The sequence below is a fragment of the Convolutriloba macropyga genome, chromosome 1 (assembly GCF_964194025.1).
Source record: "Convolutriloba macropyga chromosome 1, txConMacr16.3, whole genome shotgun sequence".
Taxonomy (NCBI): domain Eukaryota; kingdom Metazoa; phylum Xenacoelomorpha; order Acoela; family Convolutidae; genus Convolutriloba; species Convolutriloba macropyga.
The window spans coordinates 31140733-31161028 of NC_134468.1; the positions used below are offsets into that span (position 1 = coordinate 31140733).

Consider the following 20296-nt stretch of genomic DNA (forward strand, 5'->3'; position numbering starts at 1 on the left):
CTCTTGTTTCCGTGACATCGAATCGTTTTTTTCAATCGTCTTATCTGAAGTAACTGATGCAAACAATGCTAAATAGAGACCGCCACTTTAGAAGGAATCCTAGAATGAGTGGTTGTATGATGACGATAATTAAGTGAAACTTTTCATTGGTGTACCGCACAGACTTCACACCTTTCAGAATGCTTGGAGTAATCAGTTTCTGACTCTAACTTTTGACTGACTTACATACTCCTCGGTAACACAACAGATATTTAATAAATAATCTCTCCCGGAAACATTACCGTTACGGAGAGATCCTTTCATGTTTTGATCTGGAAAAAATGATTTCACTACTTTTGATTGAGCGCACATCAGTTGTAACTAGAAAAAAATCACAAACAGTAAGAGTTCAATCAAAGAAAGTCTTGGAAAAGAAGTAAAAGCTGATGTTCTAAAACAACAAGTAACCTTTCCAAAGCCTACAAGTCAAGTTTCAGTTCAAGTTTCACACTGAGTTCTATTTACTCAATTTGTATACTATGTAGGCAGTACAGAATTGGAACTGTTTCACACAGCAGCAGATACTCACAAGTATTAACAAAATTGCCGGCCAGTGAATTCAGTTCTCCGACGGAACAGCAGGACACACAGATGGCCTTGATGAAGACCAAACACGTTGATCTCCTATTTGCACATATGTGCCATTTTGGCATTAAAACAACTCGTGGCCACGCGACAAGAAACTCTTGCAGCTCAAAGCCACGGCACACAGAGAAACAATAAGATCAAGTTTTAACATTTTGAACTTAAATTTTTATGTTCATCATCTATATGAACATACTACTTTTTTTCTTGAGTACTCACAAAAGACAAGGCTTAATATTAAATCTAAAACATGAACATATTTTCAACTTTAGAGCAATCGAAGCAATGATGAGGCTCATTTTATCCCTAACCTTATGCTTCCCCCACTGGTACTTAATAAAATTTACGGAGAACAAAATTTCGACGATATCTTTGGGAAAGAAATTATTTTTTAACAAAGACACAAAATTTTTGCTGGCTGGAAAAGGTATCAGAAACTGTACTGGAAAAATTTTTTTCTAGTACAGTTTCTGATACCTTTTCCATCATTCAACTATTCAATGAAAGCTGATATCGAAAAACTTCTTAACAATCTGAACCAAAAATGGAATCTCGAGTCATCAAACTGACCACTCGACTTTACATCTCATTTCTATACTAACTCATCTCACTATTACATCAATTTTATCATGAAACAGCTGGAAATTAAAACTGAAAACTCAAGATCAGAGATAGCAAAAATGCGAAACGAAATAGCAACATTTCTACATACTGAAAGCGAAAAAGCAATAGCTATAGACGAGGAGCTCATGTTGGTGCTCTCGCTATGGCCGGAATTGGGTTGTTCGGGTGCGGAATAGTGATGGGAAATGCAGGAGGATGTGGAGTGACGGGAATTTTTGGAAGTTGTCAAAATCAAGCCAAAGCTATTGCACATAACATTGAAAAGCTGACAATGTATACCGAAGCAATTAGTGAATATGTTATCCAAATAAAAAAGAAACCAACGACAAATTTTACATGGTCAGCAACGATTTTGTGGAAATCTGAGAAATACAGAGAGAAATGAGCGAAACTCAAAATAAGAATTGGGAAGTCGTCGGAATAACAACTGGACACTCTGGAATACAATTTCCACATATTACGAGATTGTCACCAAATGCTTTACTCGAACCAGCAAATCGATTTTAATTTTGACAGCGCGGCAGCTGATCTTACCTTACTCTATTCTGATGTCAAAAGCTATATCAGCACTCTAGAGCTACAGACTCAATTTGGTGAATTCTATCCCGACTCTTCGACAGAAACACGTACCGATGTCGCTAGTCCCAAGAGTTTCACTGATGGCAATTATGGATCATGGACATGGACATGTAGGACATGGAAAATTTAAAGCCGCTGATAGACTTTCTTTGGCAATACCTACCAGCGACTTGATGTCATATTATGACGCAACGTTGCTTCGATACGTGATCACAGTTGAAGAAGGACTTTTCTGACTTTGGCCATACCATTAGCATCGCGTCAAACCGTTTTTTTCAGTTTGTAGTGCAGAAACGTTCCCAATGCCACAACCTGAACCTGATGACAATTAAATGGAGCAACGTAGCGCCATATCTTCCGATGTCTTAGGATCAGATGGAGTCGATGCCAATATCTGCGAGCCAGTTTGAGAAACGTCGGGGATCGTCAAGATACCGAACTTGTCATCAAGCAGTAGCTACGCAACCAGTCCTTACCACTTTGTTCTTCAAGACGACAATTGAAGCCACCAGAGAATGTGCGACTGAAGTGATCTTCCTACCAAACCAAGTCAAGTACGTAATTTAGGATACGGTATCTGGTTGATAACTTCAGCAACAGGGGACTACAGTCTTCGAAAAACTTTTAGAAATACATCTGTTCCATCACAAAGCCAGATTGTCCCAGGATGCAAGATTTGCATTATGGCCATCGAATGCGGTTACCCACTTCGAGGTCATATGATAAAAATCCGAGCCGATCTCTTAAGCTACGACCGAATACCAGCAAAATAGGTCCGAGTGAAAGTAGCCGATCCATTAGAATTTCCTCTAAGCGAACTACCACCAATTGACAGTTTGCCGTAATTTGGAACGAGAACAATCGCTGGTATCCATCTATTGAGAAAATTCAGAGGAAAAAAGTTATTGAATCATGTGGTCGCAAACCAGAACAATTCTCGAATATTGTTAAACCTATAGCTCATGAAATGACGACGTTCAAACCATCCCTTAAGAAAGAATTCAGTTCTCATGGTCCGATTAAACTATCACTCAGCCTGACTCTCATTGTCTTTGTCTTAAACTTCATACTTCATGCTCTCTTCCTTCGGCTATATCACAGATTTCGGATAATTCGAAAGCTTGTTCCCTCATTGTTAAAGCATGATGATAACACCAAAATTGGTGTCAAGCCAGTTATTTGCGTGAAAGACGAATTCAAAGACAAAATCATTTCTCAATGTAAACAGAAGTTTCATATTTTATCTGAACAAATCCAATAGTTTCGATCCAGTCGAACATCAAATCTTAATATGAATGATGATAACATCGATCCCAATGCCCTCACTCCATCCATGACTAAATCAAGGCAATCGCTTGCCACTTCGCCTTCCATGCATCTTATATCAATTGCTGAGATTGGTGCAGAAGTATTGTAAAATACTAATGCTTTATCTAACGCGTTTTATAAGACCCGAAGTATTCCGTATCATCACCCTTTGGATGATTATATGGACTATATTTCGACAATTATAATTTTTGTACATAGCTTTTTTTATTGGTCTATCATTGGAATAGTTTGAATGTCTGTTAAGTAAACAAGCCAGGTTTTTGAGTTAACAGGTTGTTGAGTTAAAGTTAGGTTGTTAATTTGAAAGTATCAAAGCTGTTAACTTTTTTATCGCTAAATTGCGCCAAGAGAAAAAACTTAAAGATTGTTGACCCAGCTCCGATTATTTCATACGCTTGGGAATCCTGAAACAACTTAGAAAAAATTGAGCATGCAAAGGACAATATGTGTAGATAATACAAGTAGTAAAAATGAATTATTACTATACGTTAGTATAGTAAAATTCCTCGAAATGTCTGTTTTAGATTTTGCTGGTTGATAAAGATGGTTTGTTTATAGTTTTTCTATTAAATGTTTAATTTTTATGGAGTAGTAACAAACGAAGGGTTCTTTGTCAACTAAGTAAAAGCTCTCACGACGGGGCATCGATTACAGCCATCATTTTTTTTAAAAAAAGTTCGCACGGTTACAGGCATCAATATTTTTGTATTACTATGCCATTATCTCCGATTTTAATCACTTTTTTATTTTGCCTCTGTTTTTAGTATATAATGCGCTCAAATAAAATTTTAAGTAGCTGTAGAGCTTGAAAAAATTAATAACGATTTGAACAGAAGGAGATAGTGATTTTTCAAAATATTTTTGCAAAGCGAGCAAAGATTTGAGACTAGTCTTTATGTATAAATTATGAGTTTGCTGAGTTTGTTTTGTTGACACTGAGTTGCGCGTTCCTAACTTGTTTTCATCTCCTTTCTGCATTTATGGAACCTTAATTCTGGACACCTTAGAGTTTAACTGAGTTTATGGAGCTAATGTTGGATACAGTTTTGGTTGCTTTTCGCAGTTATTTGATTTGACTTGAAAACAGAACTCGAGTTGACTGAAGGGTTTCTTGAAAAGTTTCTTGTTTGACTGTAAATTTATTTTGTTTGCATAATTTGTTTTTGAATTTTTTTGGTGTAAATTACTAAAATGCCAACGCATTCGAAAGAAATTTTTTTTTAGATTTTATTGTTTTTCGTGTATTTTTGGTTTCCAGCCTGTGAACTAGAAAAGCTTGATAGTTTAATTTAATTATCTTCAATTCAGCTCTTTTTTTATCCACAAATTTTTTCAGTGTAAAAAGTTCGACTAATTGCCTGTTTTAGATGTTGATAGTTGATATGGATGTTTTATTAATAGTTTTTCAATTAATTTTTATGTATGGAGTTGTCAAAGAAGAAGAAATTTAAGATTTCTTTCTCAACTAAGTAAAAGGTCTCTGAGGCTAATTGCACGGATGTTTGAGCTGTTTCTGATTTTCATTGGATATTTTTTTCTTAGGTTTTATAATTGAGCGTTTTTAAAGCTGATAGACCTTAAGTCGTTGTGCATTTCTCCTAAGTCTTGCTCACCAAATCTGCTGAGGAGTTATTCCGAAAATTTCTTACTATAAACGGTTTTTGGATGCCTGGACGGTCGGTTGCTTTTTTGTCACGGTTTTCATTTTATCAATTCTTTTGTGTCACATGAGAGAATTTTGAATGGATTTCTTAAGTTGGTATCCGTTGCTCGCTGAACTGTTCCAGAGATCGCTCTTGTTGATCTACGCGAAGCAAAAAAATCAGCTCAGCAGGATTCTTGGTCAGTGGAAGTCAAGAGGTGGAGAGACTCTTGTACTTTATTTTTATGAATTTTTTACATTTAAAATATGCCACTAAGTTTTCAGCATTCATGTGCATAAGTTTTCCATTTAAAAATACTTTGTTCGTTCTGAAGCAAACTTAGTTGTTGGACTGAATGTAAGTTTGCGCCTTCAGAAAATTCGTTATATGTAAAACAAAAATGTGAAATGTTTTCTGTTATGACGATGCAGCTGCGATCTTTTTTGTTCCCAAATTCTGATTAAAGTTCAAAATCTTAATCAGCGGCACAAGGATTGATCCGTTTATTTTTAATTTGTGGAAAACAAATGAGCTTGCTTGCAAGTGCCTTAAAAGTGTGATGCTGGGGAGAACACGGTTAACTTTTACCGTTCGCATGATTGATTTATTTTTCCAGGCGTAACATGCTCCATTTGTTCTTTTGTATTTCCCCGTTCACTCCCTTTTTTCAGCGTTTGGTGTGTGTGGATAACGGTCCGGTTCTTTGATGTTAATTAAAGATGCAAAATATGCCTCCAATTTTTCCAGCTCTTTTCTACTTGAATTTATTACCCCTAATTTTAACACGCCTCTGATACCTTTTGTCAATATTTTGCATTTACTTCAAAGCTTTAGATGAAATTGAGGCCTGTATCGAGTAGTTCAAGTTAACTTTTTAGGTCTGTGGGGAATGCTGCTGCTGCTGCTGTGTGTTAGTTTTTAGTAAGGAAGCAGTAGCTGTTGGGGTTTTATTAGGTTAAATAGAGATTATTAGAATCTGCCTTTTTCATCGGATGGAGATACGAGTGCACTTTAATTTCTGAATTGTGAGGTAAGTGGTATGCTCTTGTTTCTTTTTAGTCTAATTACCCTTCTCCGAATTATATGTACCTTAATATTGTTGAACATATATTTGTAAGTAATCCCAATTTAGGCGAAGGGCCTCAATGGTAAAATCGAGGTCTAGTGCATCTAACGATTAATTTAATTTAAATAGTTTTAAAATTTGCTTCGACAGTTCAAATTTGTAGTCTTTTTCATTAATTGTTCCGACCACTCTTGAGGGGGGGGAACTATATACACAAATGTGTTTTTTTGTTCAGACAATTTTGAACGATCGATATATTCATCGTAGAGTATTGTGAGTGGTATCATTAAAAAGCCGTTCAGCGTGGAGTATGGAGTTTAAAAGAATTTTTAGAATTTCGTTTTCTAGAGTGAGTTATCGTGGTTTAAATTTTTGTGAATATTAAGACCGATTTTTATTTTTATTCACATTTTCCGGAATTTTTGCATAAAGTATCGTCAATTTCACTAAAATATGTAAAAATTGTTGTCAATAGTTTTTGTTGATTTTATTGTCAAAGACAAAAAAGTATTGTTTACCATTTTGATCTAATTTTTTGCTTAAGTTTTTGCTAAATATTTCAAAATCCAGCCTTTTTCATCAAAAATTGCTCGAATTAAGCTTCTTTAGTCCACTTTGATTAAATTTGCGGGAACACCCAATAACAACTAACACACTCTTTGTAAACTATAAAGGGAGCTATTCCTGCTTCCACTTCCATTAGTAGTTTAGAAATAAAATTGTGCCGTTTTTTTGTTAACTTCACTCTATGATGATCAAAAACACAGCATATATTTTTGATATTCAAGCTAACAAATTATCTAAATTTATTACATTCAAAACAATTGAGTGTTTATAATGGACGAACAGCAAGAGCAAGACTGGTTTTGGTCCAATCTTGGACTGTTAGAATCCAAAAATAAATGGGATTGTAATCAGTCGGTCTTTAAAAAAAAGGGATTGTAAAAAAAAAGTTAATTAAAGAACAGAAAAATTCAAATCAAAACTCGCTGTTGGTAGGCTCAATTGGCTTACTAATCAACGATAATTAATTGTATCTACTCTCTTTACTCAAAGATTATGGTTGTTTTGACTTTTAAAAATGTTTGATGTTCGAATAAACAATTGCGTAGTGAACTTTGCCAATTTTTTTTTCTTAATTTGATCAAATTGTAGCTTAGTGTCAACAAAGTAAGAATGCTTCTTCATCCTCTCCTTTCTACTGAATTGTAATTTAAATTGTTTTTGGTTTTACGTTTTAGGTTTTGGTTTTGATGCTATTAGATTTCACATTTTTTTGTTGATTTTAAGGCATTGGCCCATTTTTCACTGTTTTTTCTGGTGCTGTCACATTATCACATTTTTGACAGTTCACATATTACTTTATTGGTGTTCAAAATAAGGCATAATTGAACAATATAGAAGTCTTTAAAGGCATAGATCATGTCTTTAACGGCTTCGAAAACCCTTTCTTGAAGAAATTAATTGAGTTTTTTAAATTTGTCTTAAACTGTCGTTTTTACTCTGTCTTTTTAGTCGTTTGAAATTTCCTGGATAATGACAGGTCTCATTTGCTTTTTTGGAGGAATAAATCAGCCTGCATTCTGAATTGAGTAGATAGCTGTTGGATTTCAGGACTTTGAAAACAATTTTCAAAACAAAAAACAACTTTTTAGCTTCGCATTTTTGTTTTTTTGTCTATTTGTTACTTAGTCTCGTTAATTACAATTCACATATGATAACACTATCTGTCGAGGGAAGGTGCAATTGTATAAATTTTATTGTTTTTAAAGAATTCGTTATGAATTTACTGTCTTCGACACCGGTTTTTCGCAAGAAAAAGTAAACTATTTTTCGATTTTTTTATCTGTTTTTGACGTTCTTTTTGTAGTCGTAAGACATATTGTGAATAAGTTGAGATCTCAAGCGTTTTCTTTGGACGAATAAACGAACCTATCCAGTTATTTAATTTTGGTACCTAATGGCTTTCATGACTTTGAAAATAATTGTTTTCGAAAAATACAAAAGTACTACCTAATTTTGCCTTTTTTCTCTTTTTCTTTGTCTACTTGTTACCTATTCTAATTAATGAGAGGTCGCATACCACATTATTTGCATTCGATGAAGGCTGAATTGAACACATTTTGAGGGGCAAAATATGGCTTTACGACTTCGACAGCGTTTTCTCGCATGTTTTAATTGAATTTTTGTTTGTTGTCAGCGGCTTTCTTTACTCCACTGAGTTGTTTGCGTTGGAAGCGATGTTTTTGTTCCTAAACATTTTATAAAAAGTGCTTGAGTTTTGGGTTTTCTATCTGCGCCTCTTTTGATAGACAACCATGCCAAAAATGCAGATAAGCGGTGTCGGATCTTTATGTGCGAACGCACATTACCGAGCCTCCTCGTTAAACAATATAATTGCTTTTGATTTAATGCAAATTAAGTTTCTATCAAATGGTAGCTCAGCATTTATTTGGATATGTTTTGAGCAAGAAAATGCTAGTTATATATATATATATATATATATATATATATATATATTTATATATATATATATATATATAATATATATATATATATATATATATATATATATATATATTTCCTGAAGCTACATTCAGGTAATAATTATATGAATTCAATCTGTTGTCATTCGTTTTTTTTTTCTATCTGAGTCTAAAATTTAAATTTCTCTGATATTGAAAACATTAACCCCAAACGGTGGTTTCTCCTGCCCTATCGTAGCGAGGGGGGAACTATCTGCTCAATTGTTTTGTTTTTCTGTTCAAAAAATTTTGGCTTATCGATGTAATCGTTGTTCAGAGTTTGGGTGGTATCAATAGAAAACCAATCAAGCGTAGAATATTTTATTAAGATTAAGATGTTGTTTCAGATTTTTGGTTTCTAGTAGTTATAGGGGTTTTGAACTAGTGTTATAAGATTTTGAACTATTGTTTTTTCGCGCAGTGATAGAGGGGCTAGTTTTGGTCTCAGCGTAGTTTTGAACAATCAAAAATTTTCGGATTGTATTGGTGCGCTGTCTTTAAAAAATTACTTTCTTTTTTGACAATTTTTTTCGTGTCAATTACAGACAAGTCAGTTTTCGTATCAAGCTGCCCTTAATGATAGTTATCATTAGCATTCAAACGAGGCCATATGAATGCTTTTTTCAGAGAAGAGCTCATTGTTTATCTGGTTTTTGTAAACTTTAATGAAATCTTATTTTGTAGGCATTTTTGTTGTTTGTGACTTATAATTTAGTGGTTTTAATCAAAGCTCAAATTGACTTCAGCTATTAGTGCACCTATCTAACGCTTTCAGTTGATGTCTTTTTTCTCTGATGACTTCAAATATATTTTTCGAAACTTATTAAGATAGTTTTGGAATTTGACCTTTTTACTTCTCATATCTGTAAATTTGTAGCTAAGTGATAATAATGATAGGTCCCATCCGTTTTTTATTGAAACAAATTTTTTTTTGCTGTTTTATTTTTCAACAGTTTTACTTTGATACCAGAATTTGTCTTAATTGTTTGATTTTTGGATCCACGTTTGCGGCTCTTTTTTGGTGTGTTGTCACACTATCACAGTAGTTTTAGGTCCCATTGACATTGAAATTTGGTCCAATTGATCATGTATAATGTTTTCATTGACAATTTGATGGTTTTAGTGGAATGGACAATAAAATGTTTTTGAAATTGTGGTTTTTCTGAATCTTTTTTGTGTCATTTCATTTGTTAAAAGATCCTGTTTAATGATTTCAGTTGGAAACTTATTATTAAAATGACCCTAATTCTTTTCCGCGTTTGTCACATTGTAACTAAGTCTGATTAACGGAAGTTCCGACCATATTTCTTGTGCAGGAAGCATTAATCATTCTATTGTTTTTTGTGCCGATAGTTCGTGATTTTTCACTATGTGGTTCTATAATTTTTTTTAATTTATGATGCTGGTCAAAATTTGTGGTTTTTTTGTTGTCCTTGCACTTAATTCCCTTAATAATAGGTCCCATTGATGCTTAAGTGAGGCCCAAGGGAACACATAATCTTTTCAATGAGAAATGTAATATTATAATGGTTATATCCTTGTTAGTTCGTAAGTTATTAGTGAATTAATGAGTTTTACCTGTTTTTTGTCGTTATTTTGTAGTCCTTATTTGTCGTTTATTTTGTAGTTTTCTGACTCAATGTCTTGTCCTATTGGCTTGCCAGTTTGAGAAAAAACACAAAAATGAGATTCAATAGTACATAAAAACATGGGATTACCAGTTGTTTATTCATCAATCTTTTTTCCAGGGTCAATTTTGAATGAATGCCGCCTCGTACATAATGTAGGCCTAATTTGTGATTCAAGCAAGTGGGTATTCAAAATTCAAGGGAGTTTCTTTTCTCAAAAGATCTGTGAGGCATCTAAGTTACTTCTGCTGTAAATAGCCGCAAATTATTTTGAATGATAGCTCTGAGAAATTTTCAAATTATTATAAAAATTGTACAATTTGAAACATATTTGATTTCAGATTTTGCGTGTTAAAGGACATCTGAGTAGATCCCATCGTCTCTGCTCTGTATTCAGATTGAACTAAGCTTTCAATTCTTCAACAGAAATTAACTTTATTGTATGAAACAGATAGTTTTGCTGCTGTTTGCGCTGAGATAAATCAAGTTCCTTAATGTTAGAAATTTTTTCTATGTAACATAGTGTTATTTTTGTGTTATTTTCTTAAACTCTTCTGTGGGGTTGATTTGATTTTCAATACTCCAGAATTATTCCAGCTGACTTTTTGAGCTCCCAACTAGGTTTTAATTGTCTTGTATTTTTGCATTTTTAATCGCTTTTCAGTTCGAACTGAGCATTAGGACTCATCTTTCACGACTCGTCTGGTCTTTATTTTGTAATATTTAATCTTTACTCTTTTTTGAGATGATTTTGATTTTGAAATCGAATATCTTAATACAACGCGAGGACGTTATAACCGAAGGTGAATCCGAGTGTATAGTAAACCCAGCAGAGTCTCTGAAATTGCTCTTAAGGCTTACATTCTTGTGCCATCCTTAGGTTTTTTCCGTTTTTGCCTTTTCTAAGCTTATACATTAGATTGTTCTTTTATATAGTTTTTGTTCGACTAATCTACTTTTTTTGGAATTTTTGTGGTAACTGTTTTGCTGGCTCGAATTTTAATAGTAGTTTAGGTTCAGAAAAATGCATTGACCTTACGATATGGTTTAAATCGATATGGTTTTATATGCTTAAAACGTTTCCGTTGTTCGGCGTATTTGCTGTTCTGTAGCGTTTTGGAAGAAACTGTTGGTTTTCAAGACAATTATCAACACTTTTAGATAAAATTTTTGACGAATTTTAATTTTCCCTTTTTGGAAAACTCTTCTGGGCCAGATAAAGTCCACCCACATCTTTGCCGAATTTTTAAGTGCCAAGATGGCTACTTTGGATAAAAACTCTAACTATTGTGTAGATTTTTTCTGGACATTTTGGGGTTTGAATGTAGTATCATTTCACAATATTCTACAAACCGATTTCGTGAAAATACGTTTTCGATAGGTAGTTAAATGTACAAGATGTTTACACCAAAATCATTTGAATAATTTTAGCGAGACTTTTGAATTTTCTCAAATAATTCGAATTTTATTGATTTGTTACTTTTAGTATGTTAAAAGTAAAAAGTGTTATTTTGTTCAGTGTTTTGAGTGGAATAAAGAAGAGCAAAAGGTGATCGTTTTTTAATATTATTCAATTATTAACAAAAAATTGGGGCCTGTTTCACTTTGCATGCTTTCGATGAACAATTAAAATTTTGATTAGTTTCCTTTTTCTTTCGCGTTTTCATTCTGCTCACAATTTTTGCGGTTTTTGTGAGGATTTGGGACTTTTGGCGCATTGTTCGGTTGATATCTTTCAACTGCCTGGAATTTGTTTATAATGTGTTTTTAATTGAAGGAGCAAAAATTGGGACAGAAAGCGGAAAATTCTGATCATTAAATGTCAAATAATTGTTTAGAATTGCGATTTTTTCATACGGATAACCGTAAATGTGAAGAAAGTCTTCGTCAGATTTCTTGAAAGTGATAACCGTAAATAGGAAGAAAGTTTTCGTCAGTCGAGTGGTTATTTTGCGTTTTCTTTCGAAGCCAATTTTAAGTTATAACATTTTTGTCGAAAGCTTTTGTTTTTGCATACATGAATGATTGAGCGCGAGGTGGTATTAAGCATAATAATATAGAGCTGTTTTTCCCATTTTAATGTGGTATATCAGTGGTTTATTTCTATTCAAAGTTTCAGAACAGAGAGTTGAGCTGTTCAGAGTTGATTTTCTCAGTATTTTATACCGCCGATCTATGTGAATCCCACCAACTTTTTGTGTCAAAGAATATTAATGAAATTTTACTTGTAATTTTAATTGCAACTGCATATCTCAATTGAATTTTTTTCGCATTTTTTCCCCAACTGAGTGGAATCTTTAACAGTTTTTAAAGATTCACTTTGAGTCTCTCTCTTATTGAACATTTTGATATTGGACATTTCTGGTTTCTGAAGGCTTTGAAGTTGTTTTTTTTTCAAGTTATAGAGATTTAAAGTTTTGTGAACATTCGATTGATTTCCGTTGTGTTTGTTCACATTTTCCGTAGTTTTTAATCAAGTGCTCGTAGTTTTTTCTAAATCACGTTAAATAACTTAATGATAGTGTTATTAGTTTTACCTATGAAGATAGAGGAGGGTTGCTAAGTAGTTTAGTCCGATTTCTTTAGCTATTTTTCGCAAAATACTGCTAATGCGATTTTCGTACGCGCAGAAGAGGGCTAGTTTTAGTACCGTTTCTTGTGAGTGCTATGGCAAGAAAATTCTGCAGGTTTTCCGCTAATTTAAATTGAGTATAATCCAAAATGGATAATTTGTTTTTGATACATATTTTTTTCATGTTATCTAGTTTTGCAACCATCTGAAGAAATAACGTTTCACTTATGGACTTTCAACAATAGCAAGGCTAGTTTTTGGTTTAATTAGGTATTTTTACAGTCAAATTTGTTCGAATTTTTTTTGCGGCGATGCTTTTTTCAAAAACTTCGCTTTTTTTTTTGTTTTTAATGTTAAGTACAGGCCAGATGTTTAGGCTCATTTAATAACAAATCCCCTTCAAGTGCAATTGAGCCATAAAAGACATTGTTTTTGCACATTGTGAAAAGCTCATAATGTTTATGACTTCGACAATGTTTTCTGGTAAACTTTAATTGTAATGTTAATTGTAACTTTAGTAACGTTCATTGAATTCTTGTGTTTGCTTGTGTTTGTTGTTTTTTCAGTCTCGTGAAATAGTCTCCATAATCAAAGATCCAACTGGCTCCCCTGCGTGGTATAATTGAACCTTTATAATGCGTTCAGCTGATACTTAAAGGCTCTTATGACTTCAAATGTATTTGATTTAGGAAATAATCAATAATTTTTTTTTACTTTGCCAGTTTTTGCTTAGGGTTTTTGCTTAGGGAATTTAAAGACAAGTCTCATCCAATTTCCAGTGAATTGAAAGTTGGTCTTTATCGGTTTTATGCTTTAACTAATGGTTTTCATGGCTTTGTTACTACGGGTTTTTCTTAGATTTTTTGGATATTTGTTGTTGTTTTTTTTTTGGTTGTCTTGTCGTGTTATCGCGTTAATGGCATTCGATTTGCGATGAGAGGCACATTTAATTTAACATTATTTAACGTGAAAAACGATATGATGTTTTTAGTGAATAGACTATGGTCTCGCAAAATTTGAGTTTTTGATTTCTGTCTGTTTGTGGTCATTTTCTGATGAGATACAATTGAATTTGTTTTATTTAGGTTTAATCTGACGCTGACTTGACGTTGTTGTTAAATATCTCATTAATGGCAGGTCTCTTTGGACCTCTTAAAGTGAGACATCCATTTAGTGGTTTGAGTTTAAACTTTTTACTCGCAGTAATTATTTTCATACAGTATTTGAATTTTTGAATGTTTTTGATCTCTTCCTCATTTGCTAGACATATATGTCAAAATTTGGATGAAAGGGGTCGAGACATTGTGTACGAATGCACATTACCGAGCCTCCTTGTTATGTTTTTGTACTCTTTTTGCATTCAAACCCCAAAATCGTTGACTTCTACTTTAATGAGCAAGTTATATGTAAATATGTCCTATTTTTATAAAGTGGGCTCTGAATGTTGTGTAATTCAAAGCAGATGTGGTAAGCGTAATTAAATTTACCTCCCCCCTTCCGTTTTAAATATTAATGTGCATTTTTTAATTAAAAGCATTTGGTAGGCTGGCTACCATAGATTACAATTTGCTTTTCGGGATTAAATTTTGCTTACTTTTTTTCTGCTTTTATTCACATTCAAAGCATAATTATGTTCACTTTCTCGCTCTCAAACAATGTGTAATTACCATTCAGAGGCTGACACAAAGAAAACGAATCTTCTTTCCCGTTAGTTTCGTAGCACACTAATTAAGCTAATTACATTTTGTATGTGAATTTTAAATGAGAGCCCAGAACGCTTCTCTGAAAAGAGGGATAGAAAAGATCGGGCTTTTAGACGACTGTCTTTTATTACACCCTCCATTAAACTGATTATTATTGCACCTGAGACGCAAAATAATTATTGAAAGTTATCTTACTTAACCAAAGCCCACCCCCGCCCTCCTATCTCAAGCATATCGAATTTCTTTAAATTATTTCAACCTATAATGCTTCTTTTGTTTCTCCAGAGTGAATTCAAAATGTCATTGTCGTAATTACCAAACTTCATTTTAGAAGCCATCCCATTTCTCATTTTGATAGCCAGAATGCCAATTTTTGTTTGAATTTCCATCGCTAATCATCCGGATAATTACTCTTCATAGCAGCAATGATTCTTTGATGCTTTGTACTTTTTGTAGTAATTTCTTCTGGAGACCATTGCTCAAAATTTTATCAGCTTCATACTCACAAGTAAGCTCGAGTCTTAAATTTCTCGACATTATGGTCTTTATCTGACATGTCCTTGCTTTGTTTCTCCGATTGTTTACTTAGTGATAAAGTGTTTGTAAAAAGTCTAATTAGATATAATGATATCTGTTACCCCGAGACGTGCATTAGTTAACCTGTAACCTGAAACTAATGAATGCCGCGTTTCCTGCCCATTTCAGTTGGAATCCCTATTCAAATAAGTCGGGTTAGTTCCACAAATGGCAATCTAACAACCACCGTCCAATTATCCATCAAACTTCCTTTCAAGAGTTAATGAAAGGAATCTGCAGTGTGAAAAACTTCCTCTTAGGTGAGACCTGATAATATAAGTGCTATAAAAAGTCCACTTCAAAATGTCGCAATTAGAAGCAATCGGTGCGGTAGTTTTTCAGTTGAACGGCAAAGAGAAGTAAGTAACTGTTTTTGCTGGAATGCTTGGGACTAACTGATGTTAGTTTTTTTAAGGGGGACTATCTAATTAGCTTAATAGTTTGTTTTTATAGGGATACTTAACGATTTGTAGAATTCTGTGATTGAGAATTAATTTCCCATTAACATTGTTTTTTAAAACCGAGCTTATTAGATTGGCGTTGCAACGTATATTTTTGCGGTTATCTTAAAATAATATATTAATAGTTTGAATTTTAAATGTAAGGATACATTGCGAATTAAATACAAATAAATCACTAAGATTTTACAGTCCATCAATATGGTTGGAAAGCCTAGTCAAGTGATGCCTAAGCAGTTTTAATTTTGTTCAGCTGGGGCGCCTCGGTCAAACTTAAAGGTTCATTTAGTTTCGACAATAATTTAATTATTTAGAACAGAAAAATATTTAAAAATAAAATCAGACGAAAAATTGATTCAAATTAGTAATGCCTTGAATGTAACTTCAGACACTCATTCTGAGACACTTATCTTACTTTTTTGTCCATTTTTATTACTTACAGTTTGTGCGACATATATCCTGATAGCACACCACATTCTTGACAGTTTTTGGATTTCTTCATCTTGGCTGTCTTGTATGCTTTACAATTGGTCTCAAGCGCAGTTTGTAGTAATTATTCAAGTCCTGCAGGACTTTTTGATGCAATTTTTTGTTTAGCCAATTTTTCGTCTGAGCGTTTCTTTGTTTGACTAAAAGCTATCGTGACTTCTTGTCTTGAGAAACGGAATAGAATGGTAAATACAGAGGACATTAGGCGACTGAGCAATTCTCCTTGCTAGTTTCTAAGTATGCGATTCAACTAAGCTGCTGAGCAAGGTGACTTTAATTAAAAACACTCACGTAGACATTTTAAAATGCCGAAAGTCTGCAGTGCCAGAAGTCAAAATGCCAGAAGTTGCTACTTAGCCAGAAGTTGAATTTCGTTGACTTTCGTCATTTTAAAACGTGCGCGTTTCGTGTTTTAAGAATGGTTAAGTGACTGTGCAGAAGTCGCTTCGAAATTCTGACTTAATATCTCGAACCGTTTCGCGGTTCTCGATAAACGCCAGAAGTTCTCAGTGACTTCAAGCAGAGTCACTTAACCATTACTTCATGGTGTGAAGAGCAGTTCTTGGGTCTGCCATTCCATACCGCACCAGCGTACTGTATGGAGCTATTTTATGTGGGGATTTTGATACCCCCTCCGTACTAAGTCGATTATTTTCCCAATTTTTAAATGAATCTTAAATCAACCCGAACCTGTAATATTGATTGTAAATGATTTTTGTAATTATTCGAAAGTGAGGCTTCAATGTAACAAAATAAAATTTGAGTCCTGTTTTCTGAAATCTAGGTGGTGCTCTGAGAATGAGTCATAATTATGATATTTAATTGTTTACTAAATGCAATTTTTTGTGAAATTTTTGGTTCAATTTTGGATGAAAATTTTGCAACAGTTTATGCAACAATGAAAGTTTGCAGTGCTTCCATGTTTCGATTGATCACTTTTCGGTTTTGTTTTGGATTTTAAATCTGGTGTGCAAATATTGTTGTAGGGATTATCCCTTTCAGAAATATTTGACTTGCACCTATAACTTCCTACTTCCCTCATTCTATGTTCATTTTTGGGCTCTTTCCCATCATAGCACCCCTATGTAATTATAGCCCTCCATTATGGTATATTTACCATGATTGGGGGAGGGGGGGGGGGCTATAATTGGAAAGACCCCATTTTTGATCTTAAGTTAGCAATCGCGATGTTGAGCTTGTTGAAGAGTTTTTGTTTTTGTTTTGACAGCCTTCAAAATATGTAGTGAAGCAAAGGAAGCCGACAGTATTTCCACTGTACAACTTGGCAGTTATGCTGCAGACTCATCAATGTGCTCTAGTGGAGAACAATCAATTTGTGTTTTGTACTTGATGTCCTGAAACTGCTAGTGTCCTTGTGTCATTATTGAGACAGTAGCATGGAGTTGATGGAGTTTGGACCATTCCAGCGACTGCAGAATTTCAGTCCGGAGGCTATGAGCAGACCTCTCCTCTCTCTTAGACGTGGCTCACCATCAGGTACGGGTCATCCGAAGCAAGTCTTCGAAACAGAGCTTTAACTTCAATTTTAATGTATAACTATGTAGATTCTTTTCCTTCTGATTCTAATTTTAACCTTTTTTTCTCTTTAATTTATTCTGTTTGCACTAAATAATTGATTATGTAAGTATTCGATGTCCTGTTACAGATAATCGGAGTCCTTCACTGCTGCTAGAACTTTGGAAACACGTGTATGCATTTCTTAGCAGACGGCATCCAAAAATAATTGCCTGCATTTTTAATTGCTCTTTAGCTCAAAAACTTATACCGCGCATCAATAACTATTTTTTCAATTAACCGTTTTGATCGAGACATTATGATATATCAGTTAATAAAAGAGATTCAAATCTATTGTTATAATGAAAAGCGGAACCGGTCAGGTTATATATGTTTTGTATGTGCCCTCCCGTGCGTCTTTTGAATTTACACATGACTAGACCGAAAAAAAATCAAGTCTTCGCAGCTGTCTTGTCTATTTGTCACACGGCAAATTTACTGCCATTGCTGACCTTGATTGTGATGGTTGACGAATCTGCACCTGATTTTTTGTCTTCACCTAATTCACCTCACAATTTTGGAAAAAATAAGATTTTAACGCCTTCTTTATCTGAATCTCCTCGAATTCAAATGACGCAGACACAGTGTTGCGATTGAAACTGACATTTGTTGTCAGGATAGTTTCAAAAGAGGAGATGAAATGCTGAGATGTTAGTACGCAACATTATATTCGGAGAAGACTTGCTTCTTAGTTCGATTGTCTGGGATCCAGGTTAGAATTGAAACTGACATTTGATGTTTTTGGTAACTTTCATTTTGACCTAGGAATTTAACCATTTTAACTTCAGAGTTTTTTTATAGTGACTTCTGCCACTCTGTTGCTGAATGTGTGCGAACTCACGCTTTTTAGATAACTTCGAGCATTCTGCTGCTGAATTTGTGTGTGTGGTGTCTTTTGTCCAAGTGAATTCCATGACAAAAAAAATCTAGCTTCGCACTTCGAATAGTATGATGAGATGTCTCAAAAATTGCTGCTTTAGCATTCATTTCATTTGGTATTTGGAATTTAAATGCAACACCCTAGTCGAAACAGGATAATAATCTTGAAAGATATTGCAAGATTCTTGCAAAATACTCCTAAGCTTGCAAGAGGATGTTAATTTTGCAAGAGGATGTTAATCTTGCAAGAGGACGTTAAGCTTGCATGATCTTGTAAGATGCTTTCAAGATTAACATCCTCTTGCAAAATCTTGCAAGATTAACATCGAAGAACCTGCCGTTAGTGAATTGATGGTTTTTTAAAACAAATTGCTGCAAATTTTGTACCTAATATTTTGTTATTTTTTGCATTAGTGAATCACTTTTTTTTTAACTTTTTAACTTACCAATATGGTTTCAAAAGGCGCTAGTTTGGATTTTTATTGTGTGTTTCGACATTTTGACTATTTTGAGTAGTAATGAGGCTATTTAAGACATTTTGTGTTTTTAATATCTCCTAAACGAAAATTGTAGCAAATGTTGTAGTCGTGTTTCTCTTGTTCGCTTTTTTTTGGTGGACCCATTTTGACTTTTAGCATGCTTGACTTCTTGATTTTTGTGTATTTTAAATTGATCTTTCCTTGATCATGTTGAAACAGCAACTCAAATACGAATTGTGTGAGTTTACTGTCAGATTTCAACTTAAACTTGAGCCAAAATTTTTAAATTTAAATCTTATTTTTGGTCTATGCAAGCTTTAATAGCATGACTTGGAAACCCTTAGTAGACATAACGCACATTTTCAAACCACATGTGGCAACAGGCCGCAATAGAGACTGGCGCCTTCCATTCGATCAGGTGGAATTCGTCCGAGTTTTGGTTAGTTTTTTTACTGTAATTGTAATTTTAGGACAGGTTATTTTGAATTTGTGGCCAGTACTTTCATGTATCCGATTGACAGGTTACTATTCCTAGTGCGATTTGGTACATTTTTATTACTTTTTTTGTTTCAGCCTTATAGGCTTTTCAAAATAAAAAATAGGGGAAAAGAACAATTTGCGACATTGGCTTGTTTTTCTTTTAGTATTTTAACATTTAGCAGTTTATTTTCTTCTCTAGTACCTTGTCATTTTAACTGAATTTTTATTTATCGAAACTGCGCTGTTTTCTTTTTGACAAGTTTGTTTAACGAAAAGTTAGTTGCTATCAACCAATTGTGAGAAATTTAAGATATATTTCGGTAATATAAGGTCTTAAACAGTATCCTGTAGTAGTTTTTGGAGTTCCCACATTTTTCTCCGATCTGTAGACAAAAAGATTGGAATAGTTGTTTTTCAAAATGTAGTGACACTGAGTTGTTAGTGATTGACTCCTTGACTTCAGTTTGTCTGGTCAGCTTCCTGTGTCAATTTGTTTCAGATCTTCTGGCTGTTTTTTATAGTATTGACGAGGTTACAGGGGCACGCAGAATTACGCAGCAGTTTGAAAGTTCAGTTCACTATTGTTTGATATTGGGTGGCCAATATATGTAGTAAATCAGCTTATATAAAAATAGTTTAAAATACCCACCAAAGCCTTTTCTGGATATTTTAAATTAGCTCGAAGTTAGCGTATGTGCTTTCTCTTTCTTAACTTTTGAAATCATGTTGAAACCCTTTTCTGGAGCTAGCTTTCACCGAGGAGATATAAGGCTGATTATCCGCAACAATTTTCAGACTTAATTTAAAGAAAATCCCAAGTCCTCTAGAATTCCATTTAGGTGGATGGCTTCTTTACTCGCTTCAACAACAAAGTTAAGCTCTGCTTCAGCAGTGGAAGTTGTTACAGTCTTTTGGGCCTTACAACTCCAACTTGTTGCTCCACACGAGTCACTTTATTTAAAACAAAAACCGGAAGCACTCCTGTTATCTATGTTTCCTGCCCAATCAGCATCAGATAAATTCAACAAATCAAAAACCTGAGTCTCACCGAAGTTGAAGTTTTATTC

At 33.9% G+C, this 20296-nt stretch overlaps 1 protein-coding gene across 1 annotated transcript in view; it reads left to right on the forward strand.

The window, feature by feature from the left end:
- Nucleotides 1–5167: 5167 nt before the first annotated feature.
- Nucleotides 5168–20296, forward strand: part of LOC142338286 (uncharacterized) — a 263519-nt gene continuing 248390 nt past the window's right edge. Inside the window, exons 1-2 of the mRNA XM_075388005.1 lie at nt 5168–5829; nt 17045–17313. Coding sequence (XP_075244120.1) covers nt 17214–17313 — 100 coding nt within the window. The 5' untranslated portion in view covers nt 5168–5829; nt 17045–17213. The remainder of the gene's footprint in view (nt 5830–17044; nt 17314–20296) is intronic.